This window comes from Hylaeus anthracinus, unplaced genomic scaffold (assembly GCF_026225885.1).
Source record: "Hylaeus anthracinus isolate JK02 unplaced genomic scaffold, UHH_iyHylAnth1.0_haploid 12001, whole genome shotgun sequence".
NCBI lineage: Eukaryota > Metazoa > Arthropoda > Insecta > Hymenoptera > Colletidae > Hylaeus > Hylaeus anthracinus.
The window spans coordinates 4,816,159-4,836,232 of NW_026534348.1; the positions used below are offsets into that span (position 1 = coordinate 4,816,159).

General features: G+C 45.1%; 1 protein-coding gene across 1 annotated transcript in view; it reads left to right on the top strand.

Annotated features, from left to right (window-relative positions):
- Positions 1-20,074, top strand: part of LOC128890981 (kin of IRRE-like protein 2) — a 141,464-nt gene that overhangs the window by 106,641 nt on the left and 14,749 nt on the right. Inside the window, exons 3-6 of the mRNA XM_054150071.1 lie at positions 1,633-1,816; positions 3,844-3,979; positions 7,058-7,266; positions 19,536-19,805. Coding sequence (XP_054006046.1) covers positions 1,633-1,816; positions 3,844-3,979; positions 7,058-7,266; positions 19,536-19,805 — 799 coding nt within the window. The remainder of the gene's footprint in view (positions 1-1,632; positions 1,817-3,843; positions 3,980-7,057; positions 7,267-19,535; positions 19,806-20,074) is intronic.

Below are 20,074 nucleotides of genomic sequence, written 5' to 3' on the forward strand. Positions count from 1 at the left end.
CTCTGCCTTCAGCCACGCTATGCACAAATAATCATCGCGAGGATTCCCATTGTATTATTGTGTCTACTGTTGAATGATAAACTGTACACGCTCCTGCGGCAACTGTGCCGTGTTCATTACTAATATCGTCGCGGGGATATGATTCGGATGTAGGCTAACGAAAAATCCAGTGCACTCCGAAATGCGTCTTGATAATCAACGATGCAAAGATCGTCTAAAAACAGACCGCTCGGGAAAACTCCATTTACCTTTCGCGATAAACAAAAGTGTTCCTTACCCATCAAAGGATAGCATAATCTGATCCTGGTGTTTTTTTTTGTTTTTTTTTTTTTTTTTTTTTTTAGTGCACCAGAGCTATGAAGTTTAACTTCATTTCTCTTGAGAATGGCATTACCTTTATCGTTACTTTTACCGTCATAATTCATTCGAAGACCTTGTACTCTCAGACCTAAGATTGCTATGGTATTTCGAGAACTCGTTAACTCCTTGATAGCGTTAAACGACGAAACCCGTGATTTTTCCAGGGTAAACAGGGCGGGATCGAACCTTAGCTCAACGTGATCCAGTTTTGCAGGATAATGTACAGGGAGTGTTATAACGCTGGCCTCGATAACCCATCGGGCGCGAGGGGGTTGCACAAGAGGGGCCTCTAAAACGTAGGGAATGGCGAGGGGTTGAGTAGAAGGAGCGGATAGATTATACGGGCACCGTGGAGAATCGATCCTTGAATTACGGCCACATTATGACTGCGAAACTTGCTAAGGCCGCACTTTCCAGCCGGCAGCGAATTAATCTACGTGAAAGAAGAGAAGAGCGGCTCCAGCTTCGAAGCTAGAGGCCGATGATTCATTTCGGGGGAAACGCGAACACGCTCGACGCCGACGGAAGAGTGTTGGAGCGAGCAAGAGGAGAAAGAGAGGTTGAGAGGATTCTGATAACGAGGAACGATCGAGCGTCCCTTCGTTCGTCGATTAAACGATAGGGCAAAACGCTGACATACGCCGGTCATTGTCTACCTGGGATCTGTTGGGGCCACCTGCTTCCCGATTTACGCGAGTCCATCGACTTGCTTTGCATTTTTTAAATCCTCTCCAGCTATGGAATCGACAGATTTCTTCCAACGGTGCTGACTAATCGCGCTGCGTAGCGTTTAGTTTAGTTGCTTGTTTATTGAATCAACGGTAAGTAGTGCAACGTAGGGGGTTGCGATATTTATTCATTTACTTATACATGAGGATTCAACAGGCTGCTAGGTTTGTCAGGCTTGGAAAGGAATGTTTAAGAATTATTTAATCTTGACTCGGGCTTAGAGAAAGTATTTCCAATGCCTAAAATAAAAAGTACACAGAACTTGAGCGTAAGGAAATGTTTAGTACGCGTTTGAATGATTCCTATGCGATCACATAAGTATCGATAGACTGCACCGGTCAGGGGGTAGGAAGCCGGAAGCGAATTTGAATGGAAAAACAGAGAACGAAGGGGTAGGGACAGAATAGGGGTGGAATTGTAACGAGAGTTGGCTAAACGAGCGGAAGGTAAAGTGGGTTAAAGCAAAGGGAATTTCGCAGGGTCGTCGAGTGATTGGCAATGCGTGTAACGAGAACTGAACGAACCCCTCTTCAATTGTTTCAGCCAATCGGGATGCACTTGAAGAAATACGAGTGGGTGGGATCCCCGGACATTGGCGACTGTTCGCTGTGGGTCAGATCCGCCACCCTGGAGTTCGACGACGGACTTTGGCAGTGTCAGGTCACAGCCAGTGACTTCACAACGCAGGACGCGTTGGCATCCGAACCAGCGAGGCTGGTTGTCAGAGGTAAGGTTAACTCGATCGAATTTTACTATTACTCGTTAGTCGAATTCTTGATGATAATCCTTGAAACCAACGAAGAATATCTGACTAAGAAGTGTTACCGAATATTTGTCGAGTATATAGTACTTGTAGGGAATTTAATCGCCACCGCTTTTCGGTGATCGGTGGCCGCTACCGAACACGTGACACCGAGCACCAGTTCTTGTGTATGTATGTCCGTACGTATGAGTGTATGTACGAACCAATATTTAAAAGGAACCGAGAAAAGGCCAAATTCAGTCTTAGCTAGGACTCCTTAGAGACCACTTTCATCAATAAAGTTTTCTACTTTTTTCGTAACGGGCTGGATAACATAGATATTTAAATAAAAATATAGACACATGTTCGAAAACATTTTTCCATGTTTTTAAGTCTAAAGTGGTTGCACCGCGTGTATTTCATGTATCGACGCTTCGAACCCTGGTGTGGGTCATTTTTCGGAACAAAACCTGTTAATCTGCAATTATAATAATGTAGACATTCGTTTAAATGCCGATAATTCGTGCATGACTCGCGCGCACTGTCAGCCAGGTAAATTGCACACCCGTCAAAGCCGTGCTCGTCGCTTTTCATCGGTATTATTCCCATTGTGCCAAGATTAATGTACTAGTTCGTCTGGGGACCGGACATCGCGGTCAGGACAGTCGTATTACCGGCGTGAACTGGCGAAAACGCGAATCGATACGACGAATAAAAACAATCGAAGCTGTACGATAAATAAAGAAGCGAGACTCGAGCACAAGTCATGCGCGAGCATACTTTTATTTCTACTCGTCTTTCCGAGGAACAATTTAGAATGCAATATTACGAGGACAGAAAATAGTGTCACAATAATTAAAATAATTATTGCCTCTAGCCTTTTACTTTTCAATTGTTACGTTCGACCAGTCGTTGCATTCGTCCGAAGTGCCAAAATGCGAATAAAAATTGTGCGAGCCGGTTTCCACGCTTTATTCATAGTATACAAGCCATTCTTTCGATAAAAGCACGTTGGGACTTTTCCTCGATAATCGCCCGGACCAAGTTGTTACGTATTAAACGCGATAATTCCTACGCGGAAAATGAACCGAAAATACGAAAGTGTTATTTATTTTACGCTGGGTCTCGATCGGAGAAAATCGATTTTGGAAATTGAATGAGTACGCGCGCTGTCGGACACGTGAGTTAGTTAACGCGTCTGACCATTACTCATTGTTTCTACTTGCGTTGGTGTTCGCAAACATCGACGGTGCTACAATAGTAGCTGTTTTCCGTCTATGTTATTATTTTCCATCTAGTTCGAACTAGTTAAAACAAATACCCGTGCCACTATCAATGTTTACAGACACGGCTACACGTAGAAATAACCGCTAATGGACGAACGCGTCGACCAGGTCGCACTCTGCACGCGCGTACACCTCTAGCTTTCGAAATTAATTTTCTCGAAAACCAAGTGAAATTTATTCGGAGAGACTCATCCTCGATTAAAACAATTGAGTTGGAGTCCGTACCTTTATTAATTCTATTGTTGAGTCGGAGAGATTGAAAATCAAGTGACAGGAGCTGCCACTTGATGCATCGTACTCAATGATATTCCGCGACAAGACATCTTTTTTCTTCTCAGGAAACCCCTTTATTGATTTATAACGCACTAAGAGCCAATTGTAAGGAAACATTTCTTTGTTACTACAGTAAAATCTCTTTAAATGCACAAATTTCTATAAGATAAACGTAAATATTATTGCAAAAAATACGGTATAATTTAAGAGTGACTAGGCGTCGCGGCTAATAATTAAGGGGACTTAAACTCCCGCTAATTTTATATATATATATATTACGACATATGATCGCGTCATAAAAAATCCCAAAGTGTGGGAAGAAGACTGATCGATTTAGTTTAGAGGGGAATGGCCCGTAATCAAACCGAACAATGTTCGGACAAACGCGACGCGTAGCCGGATATTCGGCCACAAAATCGGACAAATTAACCTGTGTTAATTTTCTGGTTTCAGTCAGCCCTCAACGACCGCAGATAGAGTACGCGGATCGTCTACTTCTACCCGGCAGCAACGTGACAGCCCGAGCAGGTGAGATCGCTACGCTCACTTGCAGAGCGCGGTATGGGAATCCTTCGCCTCTAATTAAATGGTTCGTAATCGTTGCACCGTAGATTCTCTACTACTTACCGTTCATCGGTGACCCCTCTCGCCGTGACCTTTTTCCCCTCTTCCTCGTGCAACAGCTTTCAGTCCACTGCCGATTACTTCCATCGAAGCGATCCTCTGTACCGTTTGCCAAAGCTGATTCACGGTAAATGCACCGGGAGTGGACGTCAATAGTAGGTAATTCAATGCATAGAAAAAGCAGTAAGGCAGTCGTTAAACGAGCTATATACCACGTACAGAAATTATTATAAGTCCTAGGTAATTCATCAAACAAAAGTAGTAAGAGTTACACATTGATCTCGAACTCAATTTTAAACCCGTGTATTAACGAATATTTTTCTTCAAAAATTTAGACCTCCGATACAATAACCTCGATGAAATGCGAAGGAAGTAGTAATTTTTATAAAAAAAAAAATGCTTGGATGGCGTCCACTGCCCCTTGTTTTTACTTCGAACCTCAGCTTCTTGATAATCAGTCGAGAGATGAAAAGCAGCGCGGAAAGCCGTCTGCGGAATTGAGACCGAGTAGTCTTTGCACGAGGAAGGATTTGAGTAACAGCGTTGGGTTTTTTAAGGAAACGTTTGAATGCGTCTAGATTGCTCCCGCTCTCTATCTCTCCGCGGCGCTCAATCGTTGCAGAGAAACTGCGCTCCTTTTCGGGATTGATTCGATTAAGCTCGGCGCCACTCCCGAGTTGATTTCGTTTCGCGGACTTTGGACAACTTAATTCCAGCCGTGTCTTTCGCGCCCTTTCGATGAGAGAGACGGGCGCTTCCCCGGTAATCGAACGATTACCACTGTAATTACTTCGAGGTTGCTTGGGTATCGAACTACGGGACTAGGTGAATACTTCCACAAACATGCGTATACATTCATCGACGTTGAAAAGCTTTAATTAAACAAACGTTTTTTGACAAATATCATTAAGGATCGCGTTGAAATTGTTTCGATCATCAGAATTTCGATACGAATTATAATTTTAATTCAAGCTTCTCAGTGTATACATTGTGTGTAACTTATTCGAAAACGCGTCACATCGTATTCCTTTTTGGATTAAGGGTATACTCGAGGTATTCTCCGAGAAACGGAACTGAGACATGGCCAACGTCGCCAGTGTAACGCTAATGAATTATTTACCCGGTGATTGCCCCAAAGACAAAAGTTCTCCTCCAAACCAGACCAAGGTACACGCGAGGTACACGAATCGAATCTAATTTTTAAATTCAATTCAGTAGAGGGCTTTATGAATCGTAACTGCAGATTTAACGAACGGGGCGAAAAGAGAGAGGGTGGGGAATCTTGCGTTCCCGTGGGCTATTATTCGAAAAGTGCCATCCCGAATCCAGCGAGTCTGCGTCATCAGGATTGCCAATACATACATACCCTGTCGTTTGTTCGAAGCGCGCCAGTTAGTTTTCCCTGCGCGAACATCCTGGCCCCTGTAATGCACCTTGTGGATCTTGCCGATGGTAGCGTCGGCTCTCCGGTTGCCCATGAATAATCATGATCCATTCCTGCTAGGTATCTAGACGAAGTTAAGGGGCTACAGGGTTTGCTTGCGCCCCCGAGGCGTAGAAATAACAGAAAGCCCCGGCGACGGAACGAAACGGCGAGATAACGGCTAGGGGGATGACGATAAGCTACGCGAGAAACGTTAATTAATTTATAGGCGAATCAGGAGCGATGCCGAGGCCCCCGGATCGGTGGGGAAACTTTGACATTGAGCGGAAAGTTTGAGCGACGGGACGCGTGCCATGGCAGTCTGAGAATTCCAGACGAGCTCCCTGCTATCCGTGTCTCTCTCTCTCTCTCTCTCTCTCTCTCTCTCTCTCTCTCTCTTTGCGCGTTAGAGAATTAGCCTAATTGACATTGCCGAGCGTATGGATACGCATAAGCGATTTGATTATTGCTAGACCGGAGTTACGACGCGTGTCTGTGCAGCCCCTCGCGCGAAATCGCGTTTACCCCTGCAGAGTGTGCTAATACGTTGGCTGTTCGTGTCGGGATCCGCTGGAGACTAAGATATTCCGGGAGATTCTAAGCATAATACGATCCTACTACTTGGTAATTGAAAAGTTGGCTCTGGACCATGTATTATACCGCGTATACCTTAAGATAGAATGTAGAGAATGGAAGAAAGAATTCGGCGGAGTAAGTAAAAGTACAAGAAAGAGGGAGAGAACGGGAAAAATAGAAAGTTCTGAGCGCGGTTCCTGAAGACCAAGTTTGTTTACGCAATACGAAAATATGCAAGAAAAGAAGAATTGAATATACAGTCGGTCCTATAAATATTCGTACTCTCTGTGTTTATTTCAGGAATGATAGGTTTGATGCCAGCAAATAAATTTTTCATGATGTATAAATATAGAAGTGCAAAATATATCCATGTACATATTTGTTGAAGTAAACTGTTCAAGTAGCCCGCCTTCCGCACACGAAAACAATAGTATGAGTGCGAAAGAGGTACGCGCTAAATTTAGCAGATCGAGCGTATGTACGTAATTTCTTTTTTTTGCCTGATAACATGTGCTCTTACGCCTGTCTCTTACTTCCTTCGAGAGACCTTTGAGAGTGAGCACGTGTGAATCATACAATTGTTATTTCGCCATTTGTAACATTATTATCTTTGTTGTATCGCCGCGATTAGTGTGTGTGTGTGTGTATATTATTGACCATTTTATAATAAACAAATTGACGTTGGGCCTGTATATAAATAATGTTACTAATTGAGTATTTAACTGAAATACCTCAACAATATTTATGATGAAACATTTATTTGGAAATGTCAAACATGTTATTTGATTTAGACAAACTTCTGGGTACGAATGTTTATGAAACTGACTGTGTAACGAATTCGACATATAAGTAAACATGAAACCAAGAAGGATAAGCTTAGCGCGATAAACAGGTACATAAACCAAGAGGCAGAGTGGGGGCGAGTCGAAGAAGAAGGTCGCGGCGAGAGCGAGCAAGGGGTCGGTGTCCGTGGGATTTCATTCCGCGCAGAGTTGTTACAGAACGGCCATTGGAAATGCAAATATTCGGGGGAAATGCGCGCAGGTACGTGGGCGAGACCGAAGTGAGGACTCTGAGGCCTCAGGTAAACTCGACGGAGATAGATAATCCCCGCACTTGGGCGACCTACAGCGTCTGCGAGATTATGGCGGAACGGTCACGTTACGGGCAGCCGATTAGGTGTGTTGCCATTCATCCTGCGTACGCCAACCCGACCATGTCCTCCAGCACGGAAGTGAGATTCGACGTGCGATGTGAGTACACCCTTTCATTCTGTTTTATAATATTATAAGTTACTTTGAACGACGCGCCACAGGAACTTCGAGACTTCGTCGCTGGTATATGGTTAGGACACGGACGAAGGATATTTCGAATAGGACGAAACGAGACAAGAATAGTCTCTAAGATAGAGATTTCTTTAAGGATAATGAGCAATTATTCGTGGTAGGACTTTTGAGAACTTTCTTTAGTATGGAAATGATTTACAACATTTTTCCAAACCAATTCATTCGAACACCGCTTTTGGCGCTACTTATTATGACGTTTATTGAAATAGTAAACTAATTATACCGACAATTCGATTTCCCATGAAAGGCATAGAATAGGTATACGTCGACCTCGTTGTTGTAGCGTTAAAAATACCTTCTCATCTTCCCCAAATTCTATTTCGTCTTGGACCTCGTGAAAATATAACGCGCCAGCTACCTCCGTCAGGTGGTTAGAACCTCGAATACCTCGAGCTTCCGCTCGGTCGTGTAGTCGGTAATCGCTCGAGCGTGTCCGGCGTGTCCACGGCCGATATCGAAAGCAAATATTTTTCCCTGGACTTGATATTTTAACGCTGACCACAGGGATGGGATTCGGATCGAGGGAAATTAATTTTGGGAACTAGTTTAACAAACGATATCGAGTTACGTCGATCGCGCCTGAAGGATTCTCGCATAAACGAGATTTCCGATTTACGAAGAAGGGCAGACCTTCGTTACAAGCCCGTTCTATAACGTTCTGGCGGGAGCTTGATGCTAATATGGATTAGCGAAGGGATTAATACCTAAGAATGATCGCTGGCTCGACGGGAACGGGATTCCCACTGATCGTGCTCGAAACTTCTCCGTTCCCGCGTTCCTTTAACTTTTTTAACGAGATTCTCGCATCAGACGCCTCTTTTACTCCTTCGCGGCGTGTTGGAATTTTCTTGCCTGTTACGCGCCAAGTGTTTCGTCCTGGAATCCTAGAGTGATTTTTTTTTTTTTTTTTTTGTAGCGATAAAGAAGGTCCCAGATTTCCATACTACAGTTTTTGGGCCAACGATCTACCACCGGCTATAAATGAAGGGTTACGTTATTATCTCCGGGCGCTTGATGCTGATACGGATTAGCGAAGGGATTAATACTTAAGAACGATCGCTGGAGGGGGATTTCCACCGATCATACTCGGAACTTTCTCGCTGTGCAGCGTTCCTCGAACTTTTTTAACGAGATTCCCGCGCTGAAAACAATTTTCCCCGGGAAAAAGCTAAGTGCGAGTAATTTCGAGATATCTCCGAAAGTTCGATCGGCCGGGTTCTTTTTCGCCAGCGCGCACACCGAATTTGTTTGGATCGAAGGGCGCAACGGGACGAGCTAAGGCGGAGAGTGAGATTAAAATCGCTGCTGCCGTGGCTTTTGCTCGCCAAAAGAACAGACGGAACGGTGGAAAAAAGATGGTCCTTTCAACGGCGCGCTTCTGTAGATTCTTTTCTCGTTGTTCGCGCAACGAAGCGCCTTCCGTGCATCCAGCAACGCTGAATGCACCGCGCACGGTGAACGTTTTAATCAGCATTCGTTTCCTGTTTTCGAATGCGCAGAACGATTTAACTCTTCGCCGCTGACGGGACGACGAAACGCGCGGGATTATGCTTGAGGAACGCCAGACGTGGGGAAAGGTTTCTCGAATGAAAAATTAGTACATAGGTTCAATTCTTTGCACTTTTGCGCCATCTCGTTGCAGAATTCGCGAACAGGAATCACAGGAATCTTACAAACAAAATTCGTTAGACATACGATGTTCCCTTATAGGGTTAAATTCGTAGTCGTAGCGTACATTTGTAATTTAGCTAAAGGTTTCAGGGCTTTGGATCGTCCGTAAACTACCGAATATCGATACCAGTATCCACGAAACATGAAATCACGCGCAGCTGGAATTTTAGCTCTTAATAGAAACAGATTGATTCGCAGAGTAACAGAGCGATGTTGCGAGTTCTCATCGGTGTCGCGGAAACAGTAATCGGTCAAGCGAAATTGTTACTAATGGCATCGGGGAACGAGTGTTACGTGATTTCAAATAAATTCAATTAATAAATTATCGTTAGCTCCTATACTTAGAAATTCAAGGGTTTCGATATTTCCATATTAACCCCTCATACTTTTCACGCGGATCTTTGTATCAACGCTTGACTTTACTGGCGGGGACGAAAGGACGACAGAAGCAAATGGAAAGTAGTGAATCCTCATCGGTGTCGCGGGAACGGCGAACGTCGCAGCGAAATTGTTACAAATGATATCGGTATCGCGTAAACCTAGCGTTATTTACTCCCGGGCTCGGTTACGACGTAGTTACCGGTGGCAGCACGGTCGTTTGACCCCGGAAAGACCGCGAAAGAACATCGAGCAACAAATAAATCGGTGTTAACGACAGCCGGGACAGGAAAGCTGCGTGTGCACCGAACAGACCTCAAACCCCCTCTGCGCTAACCCCCGAAACTACCCCCCCCCCCCCACACACACACACACGGTGGAGCAATTTAACTCTGTACACACGGCGGTAACCGCGAGCCCTCATCAATCTCCCTCAAAACGCCGCGTCCTGACGTCCTGCTTTTCGACCTTATCGACAATTCGAGCTCGGCTGCATCGTCCAGCAATTTCGAATCGTTTTTCACGAAACACTGGCAACGAGGAACGGTGACTGATGGTCGACGAATCGATTCCCTCGATCGACATACGATTCCCGCGACTACCGGTGAAAAAAAAAAAGAATATACACCCGGCATCGTAATACGATTCAGCTAAAACGGTTATCAGCGCATAGCGCGGCAACCGGGAGATATAAACATTCTATTTGCATCGGGGAAACGTAAACGGTGGGAACAGACGCCGGGGAAGCTACGCGTATGCGTGAAAATAATAAAAACGCGATGCGCGTTACCCGCTTCTTCTGGAAACGTTACGCCCGCGTGAATGTTGATACAATGATACATCGGTTGTCTCTCGCTCATTTTTTTTCCATTTTTTGTTCCCTTTTTTTTTTTTTTTGTTTTTCTAAATCCATAAAACATGGTAACCGATACATTTTCACATGGACGAGTCGTGGCGGAAATTTGGTGATCGTTTGATACGACGAACGAATTTATACGAATGTTTTCGAGCACAATTTTTGGATCCTCTCGGTAACGGAATAATGTAACTTAATTTTCAACAGTCTCGTTAAAATTTTGTATAGACAGGCTGTAATCCAACCGGACCGCGATTCGACTTCTCTCGTTATTTTATGTTGCGAATTAATATTGATTATTAAATTCCTGCGATGCTAGCGTAACTGGAGTATTGTGTATCGTGATTGTTAGACTCGTTTAACAAGAAATGAAATATACGCAGGATACGTTAAAGTTTAACCCGTTGATAAACTACGTACACGCGCTCGGCAAGGTTCTTTATTGTTTGTACGTTTTCTTTAACCGTCGATTATTTGTCATGTTTAATTTCATTCGATTACGCACAACAAACTACGTATTCCTCCGTATTTTGTCAGCCCTGATTGGTTCGCTTTGTACGTACTGAATAGTCTGAAATTTCAAAAATTAGAATAGGAAACGGTCCGATAAATTCGCTCGCAACGACTGGTACAAATGAAGTGTATTTACATCCATCCAGCGCGCGCATCAGTTCCGGTATCTGCGGAACGATTACCAATGGAAGCAAATTCATCGAGGCGATATTAGTAATCGACGTGGGTACTTTCGCCCGGTATTGTATCTATTGGATCGATGCATCGATGCTCGAAGAACGCGTAGAAATGTAAATAATCCAACGTCTCGTTTCCCTCTCCCTCGTCGTCTCAATTCCCAGTCAGTAATTTAACCATGACGAACAGTTCCCTGTAATCAGATTCCGAATCGATCTCGCCGTCGACAGAGCCGACGAACGAACCGAAATTTTTCTTCTATTAATCGCTTCCACCGACGATCCCCGACGTGGCGTAATTCTTTCCGCGTGAGATCTCCCGTTCCAGCTCGAGACTCGACGATTCCTGGGGGAACTCGCGATTTGCAAACATTTAAACAGTGGAGACGGAGACATACTGAAGAACGATGCTACACAGGGTATTCTAGAATCTTATAATATACCCTTAGAGTATAGAAAATTCGTTAATCTATCGAATTCTGCCATTAGAAAACTGTATTTAGAATGGAAAATGTTCATTCTTTGAATCTCCTTTAACATCTCCGCTACCGCTGTATCGTATTTCGTATCAAAGCTAGACTACTCTTGCAAGGAACTCTTCTTTCAATTATTTAATGCAAAGAATCCAGCCTCTCGTCCAGTGCACTATTTTTTGATTACTCGACAATTTTGAAGAAAAATTAAAAAATTCACCTCGGAACGCAAGAGTATTCCAGCGTCGAATTTCGAATCGTCGTTCCATCGCTCTCGTCGCCCCTATCCTTGACTCACCCTTTCGCGTTCCGCAGACCCGACGTTTACTTTGCCGCAACGACGGCTTGCACTCTGTTGATGCACTCTTCGAGAAGAGAGCAGCTGATGCGAATGGATCGGCGGTCGTTCGTTTGCCCGTGTTTCGGCCACTCGATCTTTCGTCGAACTTCCAACGGACCCGTTCTCCCAGACCGAAATGCCGTTGAGAGGGCTGCGTCGAGTAATGGAGCCTCGCGTTGCATCCCCTAGAAGAGCGCACTGACGAAAATTGTTCCACTTCTAGAATTTCGTTTGAAATATTATACCACGGGGAACAGGTGATCCGTGTTAGATGAAATTGTTTAGATTTTATCGAGTAGATCGCGATGAAGACGAATCAGCAAGAAAATGGATGAAAAGTCGATCCAACATGATCGCAACGTCCAATAGAAGTCGCGACGTCGTGTCAGCTACCCCCAAATTGAAAATTTCATTTGTAGGAAGCCAGTCGTAACGAAGTTGGTCGAAAAGTTACATCTTCCCCTCGGGTAGGTGGGAAGGAGGGCGAATTTATGCGCGATGGACGTTCGAAAGCGCAGCTGACGCGAGAGTCCGACGAATATTCGCTGAACCGTATTCCTGGCAGTCGTTCTTTGGGTAAACTTCAAACGCCTCTGTTTTTACAGGCGGCGGGTGACGGGAGATCGAACAAAAGGGGCGAAAAAAGTGGCGAAACAAGGGGGGAGAAAAAAAATACGCAAAAGAAAGAAGTACACGTTTTCGAGGGGGCGGTGGCGGCGAACATTTTGCGTCTTTTGTGTCGCGTTAGAGGAAATTTCTGTTTCAACGTTTCCGTGGGAAATTTTTTTCCATTCCTCGCCTCCTCTTTAATTAAGCCATCGCGCGCGCGCGCGCGAATTCGTTAATTAACTTTTATCCGTAGCGCAGAAACGAACGCTGTCCCGTTGAAAAAAAAAGCACAAAGGGACCGGTGACATACTGACAGATATTTAAATATCCAAACGGATATATATGTATATTCGACGGTGAATTGACTACGAACGCAAACATTATGCGAAGGCATTCTTTGCCGCATTCAACAACTCATTTTCCTCGAGCTCTTTCCGAACGGCCATAGTCTTCCGAAGAAAACGTTTATCTTATTATTTATGAAACATTAGCTGCGCCCCGCGGTGTCACCCGCGTGGAATACTATTTATTTTATGTCGTTTGCGTTTGACTGACAATTCAACCACGTGAACCAGTCAACGACTGTTTTTCGTTTTCTGTAACACGGATGTTTCGATCGATATTTCTGATTCTTTATTTACAAATATTGAGATTTCGAACTGATACCTTATTTTTATCAAGATAAAATTTTGAATTTAAAATTACCAAATTTTATCGAAATCTGTTCAGCGGTTTAGCCGTCACTTCGGGCTTGTTACGATATACTTTCGAAAGAGCGTTCGTATAAAATCGATACGTTTACGCTTGAAACGGCTCACCCTCGCAACACTGCAATTACTCGCGATCACCAAACTCGGACAGATCTTCGAACACAAAAAGGCCGAGCATCTTTCTCTACCCCGTGCTGCGACTTCGAAAAGGTCAAGAATCACTGCTTTAATCACTTAAATCTCTGAACCAATCGTGCTGCTGCATTTGGTACTTCACAACCTGCAGCCAGAGCCTGTAATCCATCATCTTGCAGAAGTAGATTAAAATCTACGAGTCTCCTGCTACTATTATTTGCGAAACTGCCATTCGTAGAGAATGTCGGAGTAACGGTTCGATACGGTCCGTGGACGGTCGAAGATTTTTCCGGCTGGGAAAAATTTATCGGGTCCAGCCGTCCGTTGGCGCGATAATGAATTTGTTTCGATCAACGTTGCTGCTCGTTTGCCTGTAATTTACTGGCACCGATGCTGATCGCATATTCATGAAGCATTGTCCGAAAACGAACGCCGGGCTGCGGGAATTTATTGAAAAGTCCAAGAGAGACTGACGCGATTTATGCACCGGGCACGTAGTTTTCGAATGTACAGCTGACGGGACCGGAGCCGTGTTTCGCCGGCAGTCTTCGGTAAACTTCAAAACGGTCGAGCGGGTAATAACGTTGTAGCTCTGTGAGCCACGCGGAACGCCCAGCCTGAATACAAATTTTTTTTTTTTTCCCGTTCGATACGTTCCATCCACGGGTTCCGCTCCCGTTCCGCCGTGTTCGCCCGTCGATAATCAAATTCCCCTGGAATCACAGCCGAAACGCGACAAAACACGTCAATTGCCGTGTCAGCTGTATTAATTTAATATCCTACGAGCAATTGATCCAGCTTGCCGGCCAGTTATTGCCGTATCGACCGCACAGCTACCCGAACCATTCTCTCTGCGCAAACGTTTCTACGTGCTCGCAAAGAGGATTACGATTAATCTTTGAACGCCTCCTCGGTGGGACCATAGCTTTCGAGCTGCCTTTCACGCAGTTGTCGCGATCTTTTACTCGTTTCCTGCGTAATACGCAAGGTAGATGCGCGGGAGATTCGTCGCAGTGCATTCCCGTATCTAAGTAATTGATCTTTTTTTTTTTTATGTATTACATTTTTACACGTAACGGCACTTATTAATTTTTAACTAAATTTTAAATAAAATCGATTCGTGAGAAACCGTGTAAAATAAATAAATGAAATATTTCAAGGTGTCTTAAATCAAATTCACGGTTTTTTTTTTTTTCAACTTGCGTCAGGGGAAATCGTTCTGTACTGGTGGTTGGTATAACACTGCTTCTGACCCTGTCGCACCCCGCGTCGCTAGGAGTCGGGTAAACCGCAACGAGGGTTCGGACACTTGAAGGTGGATTCAGCTGGTTGTTACACGAGTGGGAGTGGGGGTCCGTCGCGATCTATTACGGAAGGTGCGAAAACAGCAAGGACGGTGACGCGTCACGGTTTCGAAGATGCCAGTCACACGGCTAACGTTCGTGTTCGGCGACGCGTACAAAACGCGGGGAATGGAGCACGGGAAACAAGTAAAACTGAAACAAAAGTGAATACCAGCGGCGTTCGGAGCAGCTGCGGAGGCTTTCCCGCGGAGAAACATGCTGTGCAACCACACGAATAGGTCCAGTCCGGTGCATACACACCGACACCCGGCGGGTGCTTCGTATAAAACGCCGACAGGTACGGTAAAAAGGGAGTAATAGAGGGTGAAAGGAGAAGGATAGCGCGAGAACGGGTCGGCTGGAAAAACGGAAGGATGAGAGAGAGATAGCGGAAGGGCGGGAGAGGAATGTAGCTGAAATTGTGAATGGGTCAGCGAGTGTTCGTTCGCGCGTATTTCGAAATCATTGTTACGTGAAATGAACAGCTGCGCAAGCTACCTGCACTGCCCATAGAAACGATGATTCGATTCCAGAGCATCCCAACCGCTCGACTTTTTCATTTTTCGCCCATCGGTCCAACTGGATCACCGCTTTTACGCCTTGCCGCCCCAAACGACGAAATTCTCCTCGCGAAAGCGAAAGAAATTAATTTCTAACTCGAGATTCTTCGGGTGACTTTGAGACGACGAATTCTCTGTCGATCGCAGGGACCTCATCACGTGCGACCATACTTTTAAAGGTCGGGATTGAGTGTGTCGTTAGGACGATGCGTCGTAAATTCGACCGACATCGCGGCGCATCGTGCATAAAGATGGGCGGAAAGTCGCTCGCGAATCCGAGTCGGGGCTAAGGCAGAGGCAGGAAAAAGTGGAAACGTTCGCTGGAACATCCAAAGTGAAACTTTAAAGTGTCGAATTACGTTTCGATTTCCAGCAACAGTCTCGGAAGCCCCTAAATCTTCCCCGTACGTTGGCTCGATGAATATCAAATCGCGAACGTTGAAAGAGCCGAAAGTTTGCTCGCATCTGTCGAGCAATTATTTGTATTTAATTACGTTAGTTTATAATTACCGCAGTTTTTCCATAGCGAAATATCAGGTAAAACACTCGATCAAAGTTCGGAAGTTGCTCGATGGGAGTTCTGTTCTACTACCCCTACTTGGAAGTATTACCTTCGTTTCCTGGATGTACTTTACTTATATTCCCCGATCCACTTGCGAGGTACTTGATCCCGTCGCTAATCGCGAGCGTAGCGGAAACAGGATATCTCTATTATATATTAATGGAACGGAGCCACGACGAAACTGAGTTACGCGTGTAATAGATTGAAGCCAGAACCACGGAGATTACTGTCTTGCTACAAAACTATAGACGACGCGGAGATTGAAACGCAACTTCGGGGGGTGGGGGGGGGGGGGGGGGGAGGGTATTGTGGTCGAGGCTGCTCGAACATAACTAATGATGCTCCTCGTGTTTCCACTCACGGAGTAATCGATCTTCCGCGGCTGAATAAAACCGAGCCCTAAGATCTTCAACTGATTCGAAGTAAGTACACGCGGAACTCGATTTGCGCGCCCCTCGAAACGAGGATATCGTTTCATTTTCCGTGGGGAAGACATTAGGGACGATTGTTTTTTTTTTTTTCTTTTTTTACATCTACTCGATCAATCTACCAAGAAGTACGACGTACCTTCGCGAAAAACGCGATGTACCTAGAACGAGGTTTTGATCGAGAAAGACGGACGTCTGTCGATAGAACGACAGTGGAAGTTTTTGTCCAGGAAGATTTGCTTAAAAAAGGAGAATCATCCGTTAGAGTCTTGGGAAGCAGAATTGTTCGCGAAGAAATTTTATTGTGTCATCCATTTTCATGGGCACAAGATATTTAAATGGTACGTCTCTTGAGTGTGATCACAGACAGTGATCAATGTAAAAGGCATTGTTCGATATTCATTAAAAAAGGACGGGTAGAATTGTGAACGGTTTATAACTGACAAGAGATTAACCCTGCAATCGAGTTATCCTGGTTCCCTCGTTCTAACAAGTTGCGCCAAAGACTGGGACATTGAGCTTTCACGGTAGACAGTTCCCCGGTTCAGTCGGTTCTCTTTGCTAGTTGCGTAATCGTATTTCCAAGTCTGAATGGGAGCTCGTTATTTTTTGGCTCTCCCCTCACCCATGGGAAATAGGTCGTGGTTGAAACTATTAATTAATACAATTTGGATCTGTGCTCCGACATTAATTAACCGTCATTTGTGACGTTTCTCGACGGCTAGGCGGCAGTTTCATTGGTTTAAAATCAACGGGAAGAGCCCCGGAGGGTGCGAGGAGAGTAATTGTGTATTAATGCGGTAAATTGTTTTCCACGTCCAAGCGTTCCGAATCGAAAGCTTTGTTGAGACTGAAAATCCAGCTGCAAACGAACGTCGAAGGCCGTGGGCACCTTCGAGAGGGTATTTCGGGTCTTTTTTTTTTTTTTTTTTTCATTTATATCCAGGCAATTTTCATGATTCCTTTTATAGTCGAAGTACTCGACATAAACCTTCGAAACTGTTTTAATATAATTTCGTAGAAATATTTCAAAGGACCCAGATAAAAGTACGTTCGTCATTTCGTATTTAACAGTCATCCCTCCGAATATTTATATTCGAATAAACTCGCTAGTGTCAGACTGCGTTCAGTCGTCCCGATCCGCAGCTATTAATTTCTCTCTTGACAATCTTGTCGCAATAAAGACGTCCTATCGGCGTTGCTATCAACGGCTCGCTCGATTACCTCGCGGAGGAGCCTCGTGCTGAAAAATCGTGCGATTTGTTGTCGGAGCCTCGGATCGATAAATTTATGGTATTAGAACATCATCGTAAAAAGGGAGAAGTCCATGGACAGGCTGTTACGAATGTACAATCGCTGGGCGACATTAATCAAACTCAGCGTTTCCGGGTTGTCACGCTACGTTTGTTGGACACGCTCTGAAAAATCGAACGATTCGAAGCAAATCCATCGAGCGTCCTCCGATGATGTATTGTTCCAGGAACGTTGCAGAGCCTCGCCTTCCCGCGATCTCTCAACGCTGAAGGCCAATTAACTCTTTTTCAGTCGGGCGAACGGTTAATCAATCGATTTGAATTCGTCGATTAATTACTTGGGTAGGGAGGAGAGAAAAAAAAAAAACGAAACGGCCGGAGATTTTTCCAGGCCTGTCAGCGACGCGCATCGATTAGCCAGGGGAACCGGAATCGGCGAGTTTCAGGACGGCTGCCTGTTACTCCCGCTGGGAAAACGGCCGAAGGATTAACTGCGCGCAGCTGTAATTGAATTTTTTCGCAAACCGCGGCTAACTAATTATTTCTGACAAGGAATAACGAAATACCATGGAGTCCGCTCGTCCTCCTGTGGCGCATTACGCAGTCGAGAAAAAGGGCTGCCTGGAACTGCAATCGGAGCCAGCCTCCGACGGTATGGCCCGAAATGCATTGTTACTACTCCTTTGTAATGGAGGACAGTTGAATAAACACCATCTATGTTAATGTATAATGGTAATTTTAGAAAAACGAGGCATTAATTGTCCTTGCTTCTCTCTATCTTACATTCTCAACTTCTTACAAGATCTAATTTCATCGACGATTGAAAATAGAACCAAGCAAAATGACTACACACTCGTTGAATAGAAGATCGATCGTTCTTCCTCGGATGAAGCCCCCAATTTTTATTTCACGAGGGTCACACAGAGCGTCACTGGCATGTTCTGATTCATCATTTCTAGCCTCGAACGCTCGCGCGTGTCCCATTGTTTTCCACTCCGTCATCGATTTTCCAGGTGCTTGTTTCCTTTTTTTTTTTTTTTTCCTTTATTTCACCACGATACCAAGAGGTTGTCTTTGTTCGAATCGAACCGGTGCGCAGGTCGCGAGCCATCGTCGATCGACGAGGTCTCGCTAGACGACACGAGTCCCGGGTCCACTTTTAATTACGCGCTCATTAACGAAGGATTTAATCTGAAAACTTGCTGGCCGTGGCTGCGTTTACTCTGCCGCGGGCCGAGTGTTTATTTTTCGCAGTGTTCCGCGTTCGCGGCGGCGCTCGGGCCCCGGTATGATTAAAGCCGTGATAGCAATTCCCGTTCGCGATTCCGATTACATTTCTCTCTTGCTCGTTTGTCGAAGGACCGCTCTCCTCCCGCCGACCCGCGGATGGAACTTTTTTAAGATGAAAATTAATTTCAACGTTCCCCCACACCTCCTCCAGCAGCGGGTGTCCACCGCGATCACGGGACTATAATTAAAATTCCGCTTGTATTCGCGATCGATCGTTTGCAAATGGAAACGCAACAAGGATATTACATCCGACGGGAACCGAACGCTGCGTCACGATTGTTGGAAACGATTGTAATTCCAGTGATGTATAATGTAAGGAATTATTCGAGGTCCTGAACAAAATGCCCCTATCATAACGGAGGAAAAGAAACATCTTAGTAGGATTCGATTTTGAGATGCTTTGCTTGAAAAATGCTGTAAAAGCGTTTAAGTTAAAAAGTGTAACTTAAAGTCCTAGTCCTAAGTCGCATTGTCTGTCCTGTGTCTGACCAGTTCAGCACAATTCTACTTGCTGGAAGAGCGTGTCTGGCCATATCTCGATGTATCTACTTACCTTAGGTTCACATACAGTCGCGACGATAGCGTCTTTTGTACCTGATTCTAACTAGCTAGAAGATAGATAGATGAACATACAATCATAAAATTTATAACAAATACAAAGGAACAATATCGAGAAACGCGTATCCCAAGTCCGCTTGAATTCTACTGTAGAGAAACGAATATTTGAGATAGGCAGTTTCCGTAAGGGAAGCTTCGCGTGCATCGCGCATTTACTTTTTCACAAAGAATCAGCCCTCGACAGATCGTAGCGCGAAGTTTGCCGCATCCTGTGTATCTTTCGTTTACAATCTCCTTGTCTAACGCGGGGATACCTTTCAGACGCGCCCGAAACGAGACTGGTAGGCGTCCCAACCGGCCAGCTGGAAGAGGGTCAAGATCAGCTGGAGATACGATGCCTGGCAGACGCGAATCCCTCGGCTTCGATCCTCTGGAGGAGGACGAAGAGCCCAGGCGTGACAGAGGTGGCCAGCATAGGGGAAACCCTTCTGTTCTCGCCGATCTACAGGAATCACGCGGCGGTTTATATCTGCGAGGCGGCCAACACAGAGGGTGAAAGCAGCCCCGTGTCCGTTCAAGTGTCCGTTAACTGTAAGTGTTTCCTGCCCTCGTTTCCATTCTCCCTGCGAACGGGCCAAACGTCCTGAAAATAACCACGATCATTCCCTTAACGGCCGAGATACCAACGGCCTATTAACCCCTATCTCGTGAATTTTATTCCACCTCTCGAAAGGGGAATTATTCGGTTACTCGTATCTACGTTGGCGCAATGGTCGGTGCCACCGCTTTTCACCCCGAGTCAGATTCGACAAATTGCAGCTTGCTTTTATAAGAAATTGATCGATTAAACGATTACACCC